The 20535-nt window shown below is 36.6% G+C and overlaps 1 protein-coding gene across 1 annotated transcript; it reads right to left on the bottom strand.

The window, feature by feature from the left end:
• Positions 1 to 1485: 1485 nt before the first annotated feature.
• CDPK9 (calmodulin-like domain protein kinase 9) lies at positions 1486 to 19377 on the bottom strand. The gene is made up of 7 exons (XM_028204700.2): positions 18465 to 19377; positions 15980 to 16123; positions 15696 to 15848; positions 15416 to 15531; positions 3100 to 3267; positions 2508 to 2732; positions 1486 to 1938 (listed from the first exon to the last, which is right to left on the bottom strand). The coding sequence occupies exons 1-7, from the start codon at positions 19063 to 19065 to the stop codon at positions 1825 to 1827; spliced, it is 1521 nt and encodes a 506-aa protein (XP_028060501.1). The 5' UTR covers positions 19066 to 19377; the 3' UTR covers positions 1486 to 1824.
• Positions 19378 to 20535: the final 1158 nt, after the last annotated feature.

Below are 20535 nucleotides of genomic sequence, written 5' to 3'. Positions count from 1 at the left end.
TTGGATACTAATAAGAATTATGAACCTTTATTTTGTTGCCATTGTTGGGAGTGATGCCCAATTCTAAGATCAATGTCGTGTTTCGGGTGTAGTGTTTTCTCCAGAATAAGGAAAGAGATGAAGAGAAAATAATTAAAACTTGAAAAAGAAGATAGAGAGACTTCAATATGATCAATAGGTATAATTATTTAGGGTATATTAGAAGATAAAAATATATTTTATTTTAAGATTTAATATATATTGTCTTTGTTAATAAATTTATATAAGAATATAATAAGAAACAAAATTTTAAAATTTTAACTGGACGTATTAAATTATTGTTTAAGTGTAAATAAAATCACCCTTAATTATGTCATGATCCAATAGGGTTCAAAGTCAATGGGCTTTTTTTCTTAGGCAGCAATGGTTGAGCTGAAGCCACACACAAGTGATGGTTGATAAAAAGAAATAAATAAACAAAAATTTAAAAGCTCACCATAGAAAATGTAAGCCTCTAAAGAATATTTTATTTAGTTTAAAAGACAAATAGCTCATTGATAAATGAAGTCTAAGAGACACACACACACACAAGAGATTAAAAATCAATGCTAAAATAAACACAATTTTGGTGTGGAAAAACTCCAAACAAATACAAAGAAAATAACACATACACGTAGATTAAAGAGAAGTTCAAACGCGTGATCTCTTACAATTAATCTTCGTACATAGCTCTAATAATTAGGTCAAGTTTGGGAAGACTAAATAAGTGCACTTTTTGTCTTTTTAGACTAAAAAGTTGAGGTTGAAAATATGAATGTTTGGGTTAACTTTTTGACTTTTTATGAAAAAATGTGTAATAAAAAATTGTAAAAATTGATTTGTAGGAGAAAATTAAAATTGGGAGTTGTGCAGCCGTAATTGTTGACTTTTGGTGAATAATGATAACTTTTTAACTTTTTGAGTAACTTTTTGACTTTTTGACTTTTTGGGGTGTTCCCAAACTTGGCCTAATTTAAACTAATATTCTTAGTTTTTTTTTTTTTTTTTTTTTTTCCCTTAATAGCCACAGAGCAAATTAAAAATCCTCACTAGATTTCCTGTTTTCCATGGGATAAAACCAAGAATTGCTTGTTGCTGATCTGTCTTGTATTAGATATGACAATAACAGTCCTTCCCTCTCTCAATTCCCTTCAAAATATATTTGGATTTTAGAACATTTCATAAATTGCCATATGTTAAATCAAAAGCAAAAGCAAAAACAAACAAAAATGTTGACAGTTACCTTGTCAAATATTAGTCAAGTCCTAATTGAGTGCTTGATTCCCGATCAACCACCTCCCCTCCTATCCCCAAGAAAAAAATGAGAAGAAAAAGAAAACATAGGAAAAGGAGAGAAACAATTTGGGAAAAAACAAGAAACAAAATCTCTATAGTCCTTTTTGATAGAACTGTGAGAAAGTAATTATAACTTATACCTTAACAATTTATAGTTTATAATTGTGAACATAAATTAAACTTCTCCTCCCCCATTCAAAGAATAAGTTGATTTTTGACTTACAAAAAACTATAAGCTGTATTGTTAAGCTGAATCAAACATATCAAAATAATTTAAATTAAGCTAAAAACTGAAATAAGTTAAAAATAAGTCCTACCAAACAGGACCAATGTCCATATATATGTGCTTTTTTCCATTCAACCCTGCATGAGGTGTACAATCAGAGCAGCAGCCATCAAACCATTCTCCAAAAAAAAAAAAAAAAAAAAAAAAAAACCCTGCTATTCATCAATCTAATCATACTTGAGATGGCCTACAGTTGATGTTGACAAGTTTTTTCCAGTCTCTCTCTAAACTCCAAGAGCATCTCCTAAGTTGAAATTGCCTCTCATGGTTCTCCTCCCAACCCCTCCATTGCCCTTCCTCATCATTGCAGCAAATTCCCCATAATCTATTTGTCCATCCTGCATCCACAAAAGCTTCCATTAGTGCTAAACTATATACACAGTGGACACGCCTGTATAAACGAACAAACATATTCATGAAGGCACGTATGTGTAGTACACTTAAAGCTTTCTTCAAGGATATTTAAGATAAAAAATAAGATATGTCAATTTTTTTGGGGGGGGACAAATTACACTATTTTTCAGTCCCTACACTTTCAATTGGTTCGATTTTGACCCTTAATTTTGAATTGTGCCAACTTGGTCCAATTGATAATTTCGGTTAGGATTTTTGACGAAAAATGGTAACTGAATTGGGTACAGATTAACTTGTTGAGTTGAGCAAATTTAAAATTTTGCCTTTAAAAACACGACATGTGTTGCTCATGTGTGCATTTTCTATCAAAAGCAAAGCAGGCATAATCAATTTGACCAAGTTGAGAGAATTATAAATTCAAGATCAAAATAGAGTCAAATGAAACTACAAGGACCAAATTGGCATAAGGGCGAAATAAGGACCACCAATGCAATTTATCCTTTTTTTCCCTCCTATTCAAACGAAGAATTTGCACAGTTGCCAAACTACTTACATTATCTTGATCAATTTCCTTGATCATCTCATCAAGGTGAACATCACCTAAACCAAACTCGTTGCAGGCTTCTTGAAGCTCATCAATGGTTATGTAACCACTGCCGTCTTTGTCAAAAAAGGAGAAGGCAGACACCAAATTCTCCTCCCTCTCCAACTTGTTCAAGTGCACAGTAGCAGCCAGAAACTCACCGTAGTCTATTGTTCCACTGTTGTCAATATCTGCCTGCAAAACCCATCATAACACAGATGTACAAAAAGATACAGTACTGTCTATCAAATTCAAATAAACAGGAAAAGCATTTGATTTAATATAACACTTCTCCCCATCCCAAATTGTTTGTCCATTTTCACTATTCCAAACATCCCAAAAACATGTTTATATTTTTTAATTTATTCTTTTTCCAACAATTTTGAAAACTTTATCGACAAGAACTAATTGAGGTCTTTTAATTTGTGGAAAAAATTGAATTTTTTTTAATAACAAAAATAAATTATTTATTGACTTGATTAGAGGGCATGAATAATGACAATGGACAAACAATTTGGGATGGAAGGAGTATTAAATAAGCTGTGTAGACAATTCTTCTTACTGCATCCATGAGATCCTTAATCTCGGATTCCATGAGTTCAGAACCCACTCGTCTCAAGCCCTCTTTCAGTTCATCAAAGGTTATTGTTCCGCTACTGTCTGTGTCTATCATTTTAAATAACTCTTTCAGACCACCAATTTCTTCCTCTGAAAGCCTCTCAGCAATGACCTACAAGTGAAAAAGAATCAATAAGACATCTAGGAAAATGATCACTACCATTAAAAATAGCTTCATGGCTAAAAATGGGAATTTGACATGAAACTGAAAAACAAATGACTGTTCTTGTCAGAATTTAGAAAATAAACATATTCATACATACATAGATACATACATACATACATACATAATATATAAAGAAAGAACCATGACACCCCATTGGTGAATGTGTGAATGTTTTAGCAGTACCAAGGTTGTTAAAATCGGGATCCCAAGTAGGATCGTTGAGAGGGACTAATGGATCAAATCGTAGAATCGGATCAAGAATCGTAAGATCCTACTTTTAATGCAAAATAAAATGAAAAATTATCGATAATGATAAACTTTGTTACATAATTTTAAAAAGACTAAAAAAATTGATAAATTTGATATAATGTATATTCTATGTTAACATAAATTAGAGAAGACATTTGAAAAATGAGTTTATAGTCAAATTTTTTATATAAATATACACACACACACACACGCATATATATATATATAAGAAATAAATAGTAACAAAAAAAATTGGTACGATTAGGATCGAAGTAGAATCAGAATCGTATGTGATTCTACGTCATTTTATGACTAGGATCACAGTGACTTTAAGATCCTACTAAATTTAAGATCCTAGAGTGATCCGTAGTTTATAGTCAAATTTTTTATATAAATATACACATATATAAGAAATAAATAGTAACAAAAAAAATTGGTACGATTGGGATCAAAGTAGAATCAGAATCGTATGTGATTCTACATCATTTTATAACTAGGATTGTAGTGACTTTAAGATCCTACTAAACTTAAGATCCTAGTGTGATCCGGATTGTTTGGCCCAATTGAAATCGTAAAATCGTAGAATCTTACGATTCGGATCGGGATTTTGATAACCATGAGCAGTACCCACACCGTACGTGGTCCATATTCTTCTCAAGGTTAAGTACAAAGGTTTTGATTGGACAATTAGGGTAATGCACGCATTTTAGAAAGTTTTAAGGCTCCCATTGTCACCAATCAAAAGTTTGAATTGTAGACCTTCAAGATTGATCACACTGTTAAATAGATTGATATATATTGTTGGGCACATTTCCTAATAGCTTAAGTCAACAATTGTCCCAAAACTTTTGGGACTAGCGGTGATCTGACGTGGTATCAAAGCTCAAGTTGGAAGAGATCTTCAGTGCAAGTCTCCCTTTGCATTTGATTCCCGTTTGCATTCTTTCTTCTCTTGTTGTATGGATGTTTGCATTTCCACGAGTAAGATGAGGTTGCATGTGCACGTGAGAGAGGATGTTGAATAGCTTGATATAAATTGTTGGGCCCATTTCCTAACAACTTAAATTTTTAGAAAAATTGGTGACTTAACACAAACAATGTAAGTGAAACGTCAACAGCTCCTAAAGAAAGAAGTGACATGTAACTACTAGAAATGAACATGCAATTGCAAATAAATATTCATAGAAAAGCTTTGCATTGACATTATGAGAACGTTGTTTGTGGTTTGAATTTTAAATATTAATGGAAGCGTATATACAAATAAAGGAGTGGGGGAATGACTCATGGCCAAGTGGTGGAGCATTGGGTTTGGGAAACACAAGTTTGAAATTCGGGGCAAGGGAAGTTTTGATCGAAAATGAGCAATAGAAAATTTTAGGCCGACAAGCAAGTACAAATTTATGAAACATAGGGTCTTAAGGGCATGCCTATCTGGGAGTGATGCGCAAGGAGGCCCTTTTGAGAGGTCTGTGAGCCTTGCTTGCAGGCCCAAAACTCTTTTGGTTATTGGGCATGGTGGTGATAGTAGTGGATGATTTTGAAAGATAAGAGGGAAAAATACCTGTATAGAGGAGGGTAGTGAATTTGTTGGCGGAAGGCCTAGTGATCTGAGCTTGCATACCCTTTGCAATGATGGTGGGCTGGCCTACAGAAAACTTTGACTCCATAGAAGACTCATGCACCACCCTTACAGCCCATGTCCAACAAGTAACAAAACAAACCAAACCAAGTCTTATGTCCATTCAAGTGAGGTCGACTACATGAAATTTTTTTTCACTATTCTGCCTATCAAGGGCTATATGGTCAATTAAATTAAATACTTTCATAGATTTTTTTTACTATTGCATTCCATGTCAATTTAGGTCTTCCCATTCTCCTAACATTTTCGTTTAAAGTGATCATATCACTCTTCCTTACCGTTGCATCTATAAAATTTCATTGTACATGACCATACCATCTTCATCTGATATCTCTCAACTTATCTTCAATTGGTGTACAACCTACTATTTGACGAATATATTCATTTTTTAATCTATCTTTCCTAGTCTTACCATACATGTATATGAACATTCTCATATTATATTATGAACATGTTTCTTAGTTGCCCATTATTTTGTCCCACAACACATTGTTGGCCTTATAGTTCTATAAAAAATTTCTTTTTAATTTTACTAATATCCGTACATAATATGTCAAATGCACCTTTACTTGAGTAAACCTATTTTGATTCTGTGGATCACATCATCCCTAACATTACTATCGTTACTAATAATTGAACCTAGGCAATGAAAATGTTCACTATTTGCTATCTATCTCTTAGTTTCCAATCTTCCTTTCTCCATTATTTCTACTTCTACTATTACTAAAATTACATTACATTTATTTAGTTTTATTTCTACTAATTTTATACCATTTTGATTCAAGTGCTTCTCTCCAAATTTCTAATTTAGTGTAAATTCCTTCTTTAGTTTCATCCAGTATGACAATATCATCTGTGAATAAGGTAGGGCAGTGTTCTAAAAGGCTCTAGGCGCACCAAGGCGATAAGGTCTCCTATAGCCTAAGCGCGAGAAGCGCGCCTTACCAAAGCAAAGCACGAGTAGTAGAAGTGTAAGTGGGGTTAACTTGAACCCATTAAATTAATTGGGTTCAATCATAGCTCAATCGAGAAGCCCAAAAATTAATACGTCTTGAGAAATTACTGCTAAATGGGCCCAAATGAATTATATTGAATAGACCCACAAAAAAAGTCAACAAATTGATCCAAGAAAGACCCATCTGGCTTATACCTTTATAGAAAGTCCAAAAAACCTATCCGAGAAGGCCCAGAATGTTGATCGTTGCTTTCAAAAGAGATGAAACCCTCAGAGGAGATCCATTCTTTGAGGTATTTGCTTTATCTCTAATGGGCTCGGAACCACAAGCCTAGAGGCCTATTTGAGCTCGGACTCGAAAGGGTTTAGATCCACGAACCTAGTGGTTCGAAGCGCTTGGCTTCGAACGAATTTGAACACAATCTAGAAGTCACTCCGTTAATGAGTCCCAGAACACTTGCGGGCTCGGAGCTTTACAGAATCTACGCATCAGGAATCATGGGCGTGTCGGAGTCCGAACAAAGGACCTAATCTCGAAGACAGTGAGTGGAGATAAATTCGCTCTTCGGTTAAACTAGCCTATACTTGGGTCGATGTGGCACTATCTAGGGGGTTCCTAAGATTTGATAATATTTGCGGCATGGCGTTCTCTTGAACTACCTCTGACCTTTCTGCGGCAGGGTATCGTCTGGAACTACCCCTAACCCTTTGGGATGATTGAGGATCATTAGTTAAGCGTGGCTAAAAACAAGGGTTCACCGAGAGGTTGATCTCCTCTTGGGGGTTTTCCTCATCCTCGAAGAGGTTACCTCCTCGGACAAAGTAGTTAGAGGGAATATTCCCCATGTGCCTTGCACATGGGCTTCATCCTACATCATGAGGTGCCTACAAATAGCACCCACCCATAACTTTACAAGAGAGATTTTTTAGAGCATTTTTGAGAGAGAACTAATTTCCCTTCTCCATTATCTACCTAGAGAGTAAAAGTGGGAGATCCATGGATTATCTACCTAGAGAGTAAAAGTGGGAGATCCATGGAAAATCCTTGCCATTATTCTCTCTCTAACTACTTTGCCTTCTTCTTCACCCAATCTCTTATCTCCATCATCTCTTTGTTATTGTGTGTTTTAAGTTGCAACCGTTGAAGAATCTAAGCCTCTCATCATTTTTAGAAGATTCCAATTTTCCGACGACATTTGAATTTTCCAGGGGACATTTGAAGATTCCGGCAACCTTTGAATTTTCGACAACATCCCCAGACCCTCTCATACATTTTGGCGACTTCCCTAGGGAGGCAAATTGGTTAATGGCAGCAACGAGATCTAAAACACATAAAACACCGGCAAAAATGACAGATAATGAGACTCACCAACAAGATTCTTCCAATGGTTGTGATGAGAGGACTTAAGCTCAAGACCCACCTCTCATCCTTGAAGCCATTCAAGGACTCCAATACACTCAACAAGAAATTCTCACGACCTTTCAAAATTCACCCACACCATGTTGGTGATGGGTTCGAATTTCACACCACTAGCAACAAATAGAGGTCAAACCATCACCGGCGAGCATCAACGACTTCATGGTGATATTGGGAATGGTCAAAATCTTCAAGACCCAACCCAATTTGCCTTGAAGTTCTTCTAAATGGTGTGCAAATCAAGTGCTAGGAGGAACAAGCCATGGCCAACATATGGTTAGAGGAGTTTCTGGCGCGATGAACAGTGTTCCAATGACAATGGGTCTTCAAGTAAGGCCCACGGGAATTTCTCTACAAAACGGTGCATCACTTATGCCTAATTTTGTTTCACCGATTGAAAATTCTACCCATGTACCGAGCAAGTCTCCTTTGGCTCCAACAACAGCCTTCTAAGCCCAGCACGGAGTACCCATTGCGTATAACCGCATTTATGAATCCTAAGTTGGCGTCCCTTCACCAAACTGTATATCCATAGATGCTAACAATCAGTATCACCCCGTTCCTGCACCGGTGATGAATTTTCTACACCCAAATGTTCAAGTTACTTCGAGCTCAATCTATGGGTCTATAGGTCCAGTCCCCGAGGTATCACCTTCAAGTTCTCTCCCTCAACAATTTATCACCCTTGTAGATGTACAAGCCATGTTCAATCTAGAACGGAGCAAGAGAACTCTACCTTCTTTGCCTGACCCAAACATCAAACATCTACACCCGGCCGACGTGTTGAATTGCCCATACCCAGAGGGGTACACTGTTCCGAAGTTCACCAAGTTTCATGGTAAACAAGGAAATGCTCGGGAAAATGTTGTTCGGTTCATCGAGACTTTGGGCATCCATGGTTTGAATCACGTCCTCTGGCTAAGAGAATTCTCTAAGTCCCTCACTAACCAAACGTATAGTTGGTATGTTAACTTAGCCCCAAATTCTATCAAGAGTTGGGAGGAGATGGTCAACAAATTTCATGCTAAATTCTTCCAACCGAGAAGGTCACCACCCTTACTCTCTATAAGGAAAAGCAGCGGAAGGGTGAAGCCATTCTCAAATATGTGAAAAGGTTCCAAGACAAAGTCGTGGACTGTCATGAGGCTGTGACGTAAAGCTACTTGGTCCAAATTTGTGCTGAAGGGGCATTGAACAGGTACAAGATGCTTCTTGTTAATCACAAGCTACCCACCTTTTTGGCACTAATTGAAGTTGCTCAGAACATTAATATACCTTAGTCTTTGGAGACCGAGTTCGAATCTAGTTGTAAAACCAACTTCAAGTCATCCCGAGGACCTTCCGTCACTACGATTTTCGCATCTTCTACCTGAAAGTCGCAGGGAAAGGATTCAGAGATCAAAAGAGAAAGAGCTATGAAGATGACACTTTTTCTCGAGCCAAAAGGTGAGGTGCACTTCCTCAAAGACGCCCTGGAGCTAGAGGGTGAGAAGCACTTCCTCGAAGACTCCTTCAAACCAGAGGATTCAAAGACACCCTTGAGCCAGAGGGTAAGGAGCACTTCCTCGAAGACACCCTTGAGCTAGAGGGTGAGGAGCACTTCCTCGAAGATGCCCTTAAGCCAGAGGATGAAAAACACTCCCTTAAAGACGCCCTCGAGCCAGAGGGTAAGGAGCACTTCCTTGAAGACGCCATGAGCCAGAGGATGAGAAGCACTCCCTCAAAGATGCCCTCAAGCCAGAAGGCAAGGAAGTTTCTTATGGTGAGCCCTTCAATACAGAAGAAAGAGTTGGCTACGAAGCACCCTTCAATCCAAGAAGAAAGTATCATGTTTGTATGCCATCCGACTTCAATGAGACCGAGGAGTAGATTAACTATGAACCGCCGAGGGTAGAGAAAGATCTGGATCACTATGCAAAGACTCTCCAGGATGACATAAAGTTCAAACAATTCTTCGATCAACTCAGGCTTTTCGGGGAAGCAAGAACTGAAATTACCAAGACCATTATTAACATTGCCGAGGCACACCATAAGGGAGGTGTGATAGTTGAAAGATCTATTTAGAGGAAAACAAGGGAGCAGGCTAGTGCTATAAGTTTTTTCGAGGCAAACCGAAAGTACTCTTTTTCACACAACCGATGACTCTATGTGACCGCTTACATCAATGAGGTTGAATTCAAGAGGGCTTTGCTAGATAGCGGAGCTTCCATCAGTATCATGACCCGGGCAACTCTAGAGAAAGTTAGGATCTCCAAAGACAACATCGTGAAACAACCAGTAGTCACCACAGGTTTCGAAGGAGAAGAGAGAGTTACTTTGGGATATGTGACAGTTGATTTAGCTATAGGGGTGAGTCGCTCGACCACTAGATTTCATATCATTGACTCTGAGACAAACTACCACATTATCTTGGGGAGGATTTGAAGGCACATGTACAGTGTCGTACCTTTAAGTTATCATCATTGTGTCAAAGCCAAATGAGGAAATGAGATAGTGACTATAGAGGCTTCAGAAAGACCCTTTGATACATGTGAGCCTTATTACTCTAATGCCAAACCAAAGGTCGAGTCAAGCAACCAACCGTTGTCCCAGTTTTCCTCCTTGCCTAAAAGCTCTCTTGTCCCTCAAAAGGTGATAAAGGTCCGAAAGAGAGGCATGACGGTGTATTACTTATGAAGGTGTGGGGGGTCAGTTTCTCCCATAGCTAGCCCCGAGTTGAAGAAAGAACCTCCCGACAAGGACATAGTGATAAAGCCCAAAATGGCTCCAAAAATGTATGCAAGAGAGGTAGAAGCCACAACTCGAGCAACTGGTGAAAGCTTTCCGAATGAGCTTGCAACTCTGGGGGCAAAGGGCAAGGGTCTATCTATGACATTTACAATTTATATTAAGTGTTTTCAATTTTTGTCACCCCTCGAAGAAGAAATAGTAGTAGTAGACTTGGTTGCCAGCTAGAAGGGATCTTTCTTGCCGAAGAAGTAGAGTGTACTCCCATTCGGAATTCCGAAGGACAGACCTTCTTTCCATTAGTTCGAGTTTCGACGATCTTTCTTGTCAAAGTAGAGTGTACTCTCACTCAGACTTCCGAGGGACAACATTTGCTTCCATTAGTTGCTAAAGTAAGAGTGCTCCCACTCGAACTTCTGAGGGACAATCCTTGCTTCCATTCGAACTTCCAAGGGATAACCCTTGCTTCTATTAGTGCGAGTTTCAAGGATCTTTGTTGCCAAAGTAGGGTGTGTGCTTCCACTCGAATTTCCAAAGACAGCCTTGCTTCCGCTCAGACTTCCGAGGGACAATCTTTACTTCCATTAGCGCGAGCTTGGTAGACTCAGTTGCCTGCCAGAAGAGATCTTTCTTGCTTAAGTACGGTGTGTGCTACTACTCGGACTTCTAAGGGATAGCCTTGCTTTCGTTCGAACTTCTGAGGGACAGCCCTTGCTTTCGTTAGTGCAGGTTCTGACAACCCTGTGGTCGTGGAGTTCTTACAAAAATTCATTCGCCTCAAATAGTAAACCGACAAACAAGACAAGCAATATCAATTTTAGATCATGATTCGAGCATTATCGAAATAGGGCAACATCAACAAATAATAATGATCTACTTAAGCTACAACAATTCTATTCCTCCAAGCAAGTTCATGAAAATGCAACAATCAAAGTTTTGTCTCTTCAGGTTGGTTCCTCCAAAGCCAACGCAAAGCAACAAAGTTCAAACAAAATTTCGGCATCAACTATTTATTTCTTCGATTATCCACAAGTTCAACAAACAACAATATATCATTTTTTATTTTTCAACAAGGTATTTCATCATATCAACAAATTCTAAAAGGAATTCTACATTACGAATTCAGGCATGATGTCTACCATTCTCGGAGTTACAACAATCAATCATTCGATAACAAAATTCCATATTCAACATTATGCTTTCATCAACAAACCCACTCCTTCGGAGATCAACAACTACACATTTGTTCTATTCTCTTCAGATTTTCAACAATGGTGTTCAACAACAAATTGCAATAACCCTATGGCTTTCAACAAGCCCACCAAGATTCAACAAATTTTCAAATTATTGCAAGGCCAAGTAAAAAGATTACAAATCTATTTTATCAAACACAATTTCAAGGCTCAATAGTATACATTCCAGGGCAACGAAAGCCAAATCTCTTCAACAAAATTAGCAAGGATTCAACATTGATTGTTCCAGTATTTCACAAAGGAAAAATCAAGTTCTCTTATGAAGATGTGCAATAGCAGAAATTTATGGGTTACATTATCCAGAAGTTTATATCACACAAATCAGAGTTTATACGAAACACAAATAAGGAATTCAAAAACGGGTTTCAACAAATAGTTACTCAGATTTGGAGAAGCAAAATATATGAAGTTAGCTTGAGAAGGGGTGTAAACCAGCACAAACTGAAGTTGGCAAGCTTAGACCGATGCCAACCAAGAAAAACAACAAAAAAACCGAGTCGTGGCGTGAACAATGCAAGCGAGAGCCGTCTGTGTTCGGGACTGAGCAGATCAACGGCTCAAGTTGCAGCGAGCAGCGGCAGTCCCACCGCGAAACAGTACCGGAAATGCGAAGTCTGGATTTGGCGTTGGTCGTTGCTGATTCTAAAAAAGAGAGAGGCCGCAAGCAAGACCGAAGCAAAGGGCACCCGACGCCAACCAATGGCGGAGGTCCCCGTGTCCAGAGCTGCAGCGATGGTCTTCGGTGGTTGCATGAGAGAAACAGAGCCTTGGTTCGATGTTTATATAAAAGAAGAATTCGAAGTTGGTGGTCACTGTATTCTTGATTTACAGAAGAGAGAAATGAGAAATGGGTCTTTAATGTTGGACTTTTCAAGATATATAAAAAAAAAAATAAGGGTTTGTTCGTTTCTTTGTTTTGACTTCAAGTAGGAAAGATTCAGCTATTCAATTTCTAGAAAGAGGAAAAATGTGGGCCATCATTTTTTCTAGAGAAAGAACAAAATTGGGTACTTGATATTTTACTTCGGGAAAAAAAAAAAAAAAAAAAAAGTCAAGTTTTGTTTTTCTTTTTCTGTTCATTTCTAGGACAGAATTATTTTCCAACATTCTTGGTGGAACATTAAAGAATTCAAGTTTTAATTTTATCTTGAGAAAACAAATTAAAGGGCACAAAAATTGTGTTTGTCAAACATAGCATAAGGACAAAAAAGATTATTTCATATCTTTATTAGTTGTCAACCTTATTCATAAATCATGATGAGTTGTCAATCTTATCCATAAGCCACATGAAGACAAAATATGTCCGAGGGAATGAGACAAGACATCTGAGGAAATGAAACGAAGCATGGCCGAAGAAGTGAAAATATGCATGTCCAAGAAATTCAAAATTTCCCATATATGCAAGGAGCAAAATGTAAGAGGGGTTAACTTGAACCCATTAAATTAATTGGGTCCAATCAGAGCCCAATCAGAAAGCCCAAAACTTAGTGGGTCCGAAGAAATTACCACCAAATGGGCCCAAATGAATTCTATTGAATGGACCCACAAGAAAATCAACAAATTTGTCCAAGAAAGACCGATCAGGCTTACATTTCTATAGAAAGTCCAACAATCCCATCTGAGGTGGCCTAGATCATATGGGCATCCGAGAAGGTTGATCGTTGCTTTCAGAAAAGATGAAACCCTCGGAAGAGATCCATTCTCTGAGATATTTGCTTAGTCTCAAAAGGACTCAGAACCACGAGCCTAGAGACCTATTTGAGCTCAGACTCGAAAGAGTTTGGATCCACGAACCTAGTTGTCCGAAGCACTTGGCTTCGAACGGATTTGAACACAATCTAGAAGTCGTTCTGTTAACGAGTCCCAAAACACTTGCGGGCTCAAAGCTTTCTGGGATCTACGCACCAGAACCATAGGCGTGCTGGAGTTCAAACAAAGGACACAATCCCGAAGACAGTGAGTGGAAATAAATTCACTCTTTGGTTAAACTAACTTATACCCGGGTCGAGGTAGCACGATCTAGGAGGTCTTTGAGACTCGATAGTATTTACAGCAGGGCGTTCTCTTAAATTACCCTGACCTTTCTGCGGCAAGGCGTTGTCTGGGACTACCTCTGATCCTTTGGGATGATTGAAGATCATTGATTAGACATGGCTAAAAAGAAGGGTTCGCCAAGAGATTGATCTCCTCTTAGGATTTTCCTCATCCTCGGAGAGGCCACTTCCTTGGACAAGGTAGTTAGAGAGAATATTCTCCATGTGCCTTGTACATGAACTCCATCCTACATCATGAGGTGCCTATAAATAACACCAACCATAGATTTATAAGAGAGGGATTTTGGAGAGAGAATTTTTTAGAGAGAACTAATTTTCCTTCTCTATTATCTACCTTGAGAGTGAAAGTAGGAGATCCATGAGAGAGCCTTGCCATTATTCTCTCCCTAACTACTTTGTATTCTTCTTCACTCAATCTCTTATCTCCATCATCTCTTTGTTATTGTGTTTCTAGTTGCAAAGCCTCGCATCACTTCTAGAGAATTCAAATATTCCAGCGACATTCAAATTTTTCGGCGACCTTCAAATTTTTCGGTGACATCCTCAGACCCCCTCATACAAGAAGAAAAGCAAAATTATAAAATAGGAAAACTTTTCAACATAACAATATATATATATATATATATATATATATATATAATTTCAAAAATCATAACCATTTTCGATAATATTCAATCTTCTAAAAATTAGAAACATAATATCCAACAAAAGGTATAAACCATAACATTCAATCTTTTATCACTTTTTGCTATCTTTTGATCACGTTTAGTCATTTTATATTGAATAGTTTTGAATCCCTGTGAGTATGTCCACAAAAAAAGCACTTAATCAACAATTGAAGTAGAAAAATAGGTAAAGCCTATAAAGCCATGCCTCGCTCCTCGAAAAAAAAGCTCTCGCATCAGCGCCTAAACTGCGCCTTGCGTATTGTGCTTCACCTCAACCTGTTCGAAACGCAAGGTTGTGCCTCATTGCGCCTCTCGCTTAGGCGGGTGCCTTTTAAAACATTGGGGTAGGGTCAATTTTTTTTATTTTTTATTTTTTTAAGGGGAGGGGAGGGGTGGGAATTAAGCAACCTGATTGGGTTCGGGAAGAGTGCATCCCGCCCTGAATATACAGCTATTTTACAATGTTACCCATGTATATGTAAAGGCTAAAAGTCTCATTCACGCAACTCGCATACAGTCCACAGATGCAGCTTGTTGGAGAGATGCACAGCCTCTATGGCACCATAAGGCTAAGGCACACAGCTCCTCTGGCCTCCTATGACGACTTCATTGACAAGTTTTACTCCATGCTCTTAATTTTTAAGGATCATAAACATACACTTTAGTATTACATGTAAAAAATCCCACGAGTTTTGGTACCAGAGTAAACCAATCCCATGAAGGATTCACAAGAAGAGATTAACTGATCAGCGATATGATACTAATTAACTACTAGCCAAGTAATTCAGTAGCCTCAACACACTTTAGTGTTGTTCCTCAAAATGCGAGGACTTTTACCACAATCATGCTCATAAATGAACTCCAAATTCTAGATGTATTGGTACACCTTAAACTCTACCTAGTAAACCCAAATGCACTGAGAATTAGCATATATAGATAACAATAAGAACACTAAGAAATAGTATATTCCCAAGATTGTGTTTTAGAACATCTTAGTAGAATTTTCGGTACCATAGGTCCACGAGTCTCAGATATTCATCAATAACAAGTATTACAAAAGATAATAAGTTCCTGACATATCATTTTCAAAAAAAAATAATAATAAGCTCATAATCTGTCAATGTAAACTTACACGTAAAGCCATCTTCTTAAGTTTGTTCATTGCAGAAAATTGCTTCAGGCGTGATAGCACTGCGGAATCAAGAGGTTTATCTGGGGCAACTCTGTCATCAACAATCCATTGGTGGCCTGAGAACAACAAAAAGAACAGAAAAGAAAAAGATAAAAGAGTCACTTCATTACAATCACCTCATAGAGATGCAATGGTGAACCATGCTATTACACAATTAAACCATACTTTCCCACAAAATTCCAACATATCATCTTCCTTTGCAGTGGTGAAGGAAACTTACACAAAACTTCATGGGCAGATAGCCTTCTCTTTGGATTTCTGTCAAGCATTTTCCGTATTAGATCCTTGGCACTGTCTGAAATTCCAGGCCATGGTTCAGATTCAAAATCTAATTTTCCTTGTAATATCTGCCGGAAGATCCCCAATTCAGTTTCTGGAGTTAAAAAGAGGTACAAAATCAGCATTAATATTATGTATTGAAGCAGAATGAATTTTTAGAATATATTACGTGTCCTCCATCATGCATATTAAGTCAAAAAAAAAAAAACTGGAAAAGATAGCTACCAGCCCAAAAAGGTGGAACGCCACTCAGTAAAATGTACAAAATAACTCCAGCACTCCATACATCTGCTTCAGGTCCGTAATGCTTATGCAACACCTCTGGCGCAACATAATATGGACTCCCAACCACATCAGAAAAAGTTTCACCTAGAAAAAAAGGAAGCAACCAGCAGGTCATGTCAAAATGAGGCCAAACCAACAAGTAACAACTCGCGAGGAAAAGCAAAAGTTGTCTCATTTAGTGTAGAAACAATCGATAGGATGAATAACAAGACAACCAAAGATCATGCACAATAAAAATTTGACTTCTTTCTAAAAGCAGGTCGTACTTTTCCTAAGTCAATTTGTACAAGCTTCAACACTCTTGAAGACTCCATGCTCTCTAGACTCTCCATCGTCTCTCTCTCCTACAGGGTAGCTTTCTCTCACACCTAAGCTTTCCCATGGTCTTTGTTTGGTGCCTTAAGACATGTTTTGCCACCTCTCCATCAAACCTCCACAGTTTGACCCACATTAAGTCCCTTTGGTTTATCTACACTATTATATATGTAAAGGCTGTGTTGATGTGACTTTTTGTATTTTTCAAAATACCCCTATAGCAAGTTTACACCACCCCCCTCCCCCCCCCCCCCCAAATATCTAACTTCTGATTTTTCCAAACTCATTTTATTTTCTATATTTTGAATTCAATCATACAGTTTATAATTATTTTTCTGAAATAAAATAATCATATGTGCACGCATCGCATGCCGTCACTTCTAGTAGAGTATAAAAGCAAGACATGTAACAAACGACCCACTTGGTTTTCGTTCTCCTTTTTTTTTCCCTTATCCATAATTGATATCACATACTCCCTCCGTTTTTTCAATTTTATTTGTCCCCGATGATTACACACAAACCTCAAAGAAGTAATTTTTTACTGATAAATTTATAAAAATGTCCTTTGTCTTGTTTAAATAATTTTGTTGGGAATGAAAATTGTATTTAAATATAAGCTTAATGAAGAGTAATAAGGGAAAGTGATGGCTAAAAGTTTTAACTTTCCAAACTAGGGCACATAAATTGAGAATTCACAAAAATGAATATTGGACACATAAAATGGGATAGAAGGAATAGTATAAGAGTGCAAACGCAGTATACAAAAATAAGGTTCCCTTTATATGGGGGACATATTACCATGCACACAAACAATACCAAAAAAAAATTAAAAATAATAATAGAAGAAGAAGAAAGGAAATCATGTAAACTGGTCCTGAAAAAACAATATCATGTCAGAATACAAAATGAAGTGTATAAATGAAAAAACTCAAAAGACAATTGCACTCTCAAAAATTTCAAGTTAAAGATCAATGATTTTTCCATACATCAAAATGAGTACAAGAAACTGGACTAATAGTATTCAAAAACCCAAAAGATACAATAAATTACTTTGGCTAAATGGAAACAGAATCAAGAAGGAAAAGTTATATATCATTCACAAAAGCACATAAAAAATAAATAAAAAATCATTTCATTAGGCACTTTTTAGCCCCCATGGAAAGAGAGGTGAAACATAATGCAACAATGGGAGAAAACTTTACTTGTAGATGTCATTTCTCCTTCCCTTTTTCTTGACTTTATGGCTATTTTTAGAAATTTTAATTTTAAAATCTAATATCAGATAATAGCATTCACGGGAAATGTACAATTACAAATCAAGCACAAAAACCCAATTCATTTCCACCAAAATATATTAATTAATTAATTAAACAAATTAGAAGAAATACATAAATACCCAATACACTAATCAATCACACAATCATTTTTTTTTTTTTTTTTAATAGAAGGAAGACAACATTAGGACTTTCATTACTAGAGGATATAAAAATGAGTTGAGAAATACACCCAAACCTGAAACCCATTGAAAATCATGAAAATGTGGAATTGAATTAACCAAATTAGCAATCAACCACAAACCAAAAACAACCATTTCATTTTGTCCAAAATGAAAAAGGAAATAAAACTAGCATTACCAACATCCTATATATGTATAGATTTACACTGATACCATGTTAGCAGATTAGTTAATTAGATTAGCACGACTGAGCACTCAATGCCTCTCCTTAAGCTTAAACTCCAAATCTTTGGGCATTCAACACTACTCCATAAGTTTAAAACCTAAATATCCCTCTAAAAATCCAGAGGTACTCGAGTTGCAAACCCAATAGATAGCACACTCCCAAAACAACCCAACATTTCAGAATACTCAATTTAATTTTTAATTTTTAATTTTTAATTTTTAACTTTTAACTTTTAATTTTTAATTTTTTACAAAACCCAAATTACAGATCAATCAGGAAACTCAAAACAACCATACAAAATACATCAATTTAAATACACACATAGATGTACACATAAGCACACACACATTAAAAAAAAAAAAAAAAGTAGTATAAATAGGTAAAGAAAGAAAAACAAACAAACTCAATGAAAAAAAAAAAAAAATTACCTGGCTTGTAGAAGACAGACAAGCCAAAATCAGTAGCCTTGAGGGCAGCATCCTCATCAGTACTAAGGAACAAGAAGTTCTCAGGCTTAAGATCTCTATGCATAACGCCCAAAGAATGACAAGCCTCCACAACCCCAACAATGGTCTTAATGAGCTTGGCAGCTTCTCTCTCACTGTAATGCCCTTTCTGTACAATCCGATCAAACAACTCTCCACCAGCACACAATTCCATGACTATATGCACATAGAGTCGATCCTCATAAGTACCCTTGATTCGAACCACATTCGCGTGTTCAGAGAGATGGTGCATTATCTGAATCTCTCTCCAAACATCGTCATAGTCCTCCTTGCAGATGAGCTTCTTCTTTGGGATCGATTTGCAAGCGTAGTTAATCCCAGTAGACTTCTCTGTGCAGAGATGGGTGGTTCCGAACTGTCCTTGCCCTAGCTTTTTCCCGATTGTGTAAAGATTTTGGAGACTTTGGGTCTTGTAGGGAAGGACCCATATGGGTTTTGATGGTGGTGGAGCTGGTGGTGGCGTTACGGTGGCTGGTTTCTCCATTCCTGGTGGTGGGTTTGTTGAATCTGAAGAAGAAGACATGGGTTTTGTAAACAGAGATTGATTGTTAAGTGTTTTGTAAACACTAATTGAAAAAGGGAAGATCAGGCTAGACCTCCTTCAATCTCTCTCTCTCTCTCCCCTCTAGATTTTCTACTATATGATTCATTTCATTCTCTCTCTCTCTTTCTCTTTCTCTCTCTAGAGCTTTGGCCAGCAGACATGGCCTTTAGTTTGGTTTCTCTCTCTCCTCTCTCTCTCTCTCTCTCTCCTGTTTGTGCAGTCTCCTCCGGACCGCCTCACGAGTCAAAAAGACTTTTTTTTTTTTTTTTTTTTCTTCCTGTTTTGCGGTGCGGAGGAGACAGGTCTAATTTTGTATTTATCTTTGCCCTGTTTGGTTAGGATGGAATTGTTGCATTAAATTTTATATTGTTATAGAATAGAATTATTTGGTAGACTCAAAGACAATGGAATAAATTTGAATAAGGCCTAGTTTGGGAAGGCTAAATAAGTGTATTTTTTGACTTTTTTTTGTATTATGTGTAGAAAAAATAGAGAGGAGATGTTGATTGATGTGACCCAAAAAAGATAAAAAGATGAAATAAGTGTACTTTTTTGGCAGTAGCCAAACTTGGCCTAAATCTGTTTGAATTTTGAATTTTGAATTTTTTATATTTTGTATTTTCATAATTTTTTTATTTTTAGGTACACTAGTTTAGATGTATTTACAGAGTAAAATATTTATATTTTTTTTTAAGAAATTCATCAAATACAACAAAAAAAATTACAAAAATTTTATACATTTTGTATTTTTTGAATTTAGTAAATATTTGTCCATAAATAGTTTACTTTTTTAGTGTACCTAGTTTAGGTGCATTTAAAAAAATAAAAATGATTTAGACCAAGAGAGCTCTAATGGAGCACTAATTTGTCTTTTTTCTCCCCATTTTTTATCTTTTACTTCACTTCTTTTTCTTTTTTTTTTCTATAGGTGGACAGTTCATTAGAGCTGCACTGTAGCAGCTCTAATTAGAACTCTACAGCACTTTCGTTAAAAAAAAAAAGCTTACTAAAATGTGGAGAGAGAGAAGAAAAAAAAAGCACTGAAGACAACAAAATGCAAAAACAAAAAAAATCTAAAATTATATTTGAAAACTCAAAATAAAACATTTGATTAATTTATTTTTTTTAAATGTAAAGACTATCTTCAATCTTTAGTCAAACTTTTATTTAATATGAATCATGGACAAATTAAATTTAGGCATAAAATTTAATTGGTTTTGAAATTTTGAGTAAATATTTGAATCTTTCTTGATTTGAATGTAAATTTGGATAAGGATTGGATTAGGTTTTGAGTGATTTTTATCTAAATTTAAATTGAAAAATATTTTTAAACTTTTAAAATATCTTTAATAAATTGACTTTCAATATCATAGACCATTGCTAGTTATTGAATTTTTTGACAATCAACCAAGTGCAATCCTCAGCCACGTCAATGTGAATCAATTTGAG

Source organism: Camellia sinensis, chromosome 1 (assembly GCF_055761805.1).
Source record: "Camellia sinensis isolate YWXY chromosome 1, ASM5576180v1, whole genome shotgun sequence".
Taxonomy (NCBI): Eukaryota; Viridiplantae; Streptophyta; class Magnoliopsida; order Ericales; family Theaceae; genus Camellia; species Camellia sinensis.
Note: the sequence above shows the minus strand (reverse complement) of the source record. Positions and strands in the feature narration are given on the sequence as shown.

Coding starts and splice junctions, on each gene's coding strand:
- CDPK9 (XM_028204700.2), bottom strand. CDS start 19,065: ATGTCTTCTTCTTCAGATTCAACAAACCCACCACCAGGAATGGAGAAA. Junction 3,268..15,415: donor TTAAGAAGATGGCTTTACGT/GTAAGTTTACAT, acceptor TTTCACTTGTAG/GTCATTGCTGAGAGGCTTTC. Junction 1,939..2,507: donor AGGAAATTGATCAAGATAAT/GTAAGTAGTTTG, acceptor TTGTGGATGCAG/GATGGACAAATAGATTATGG.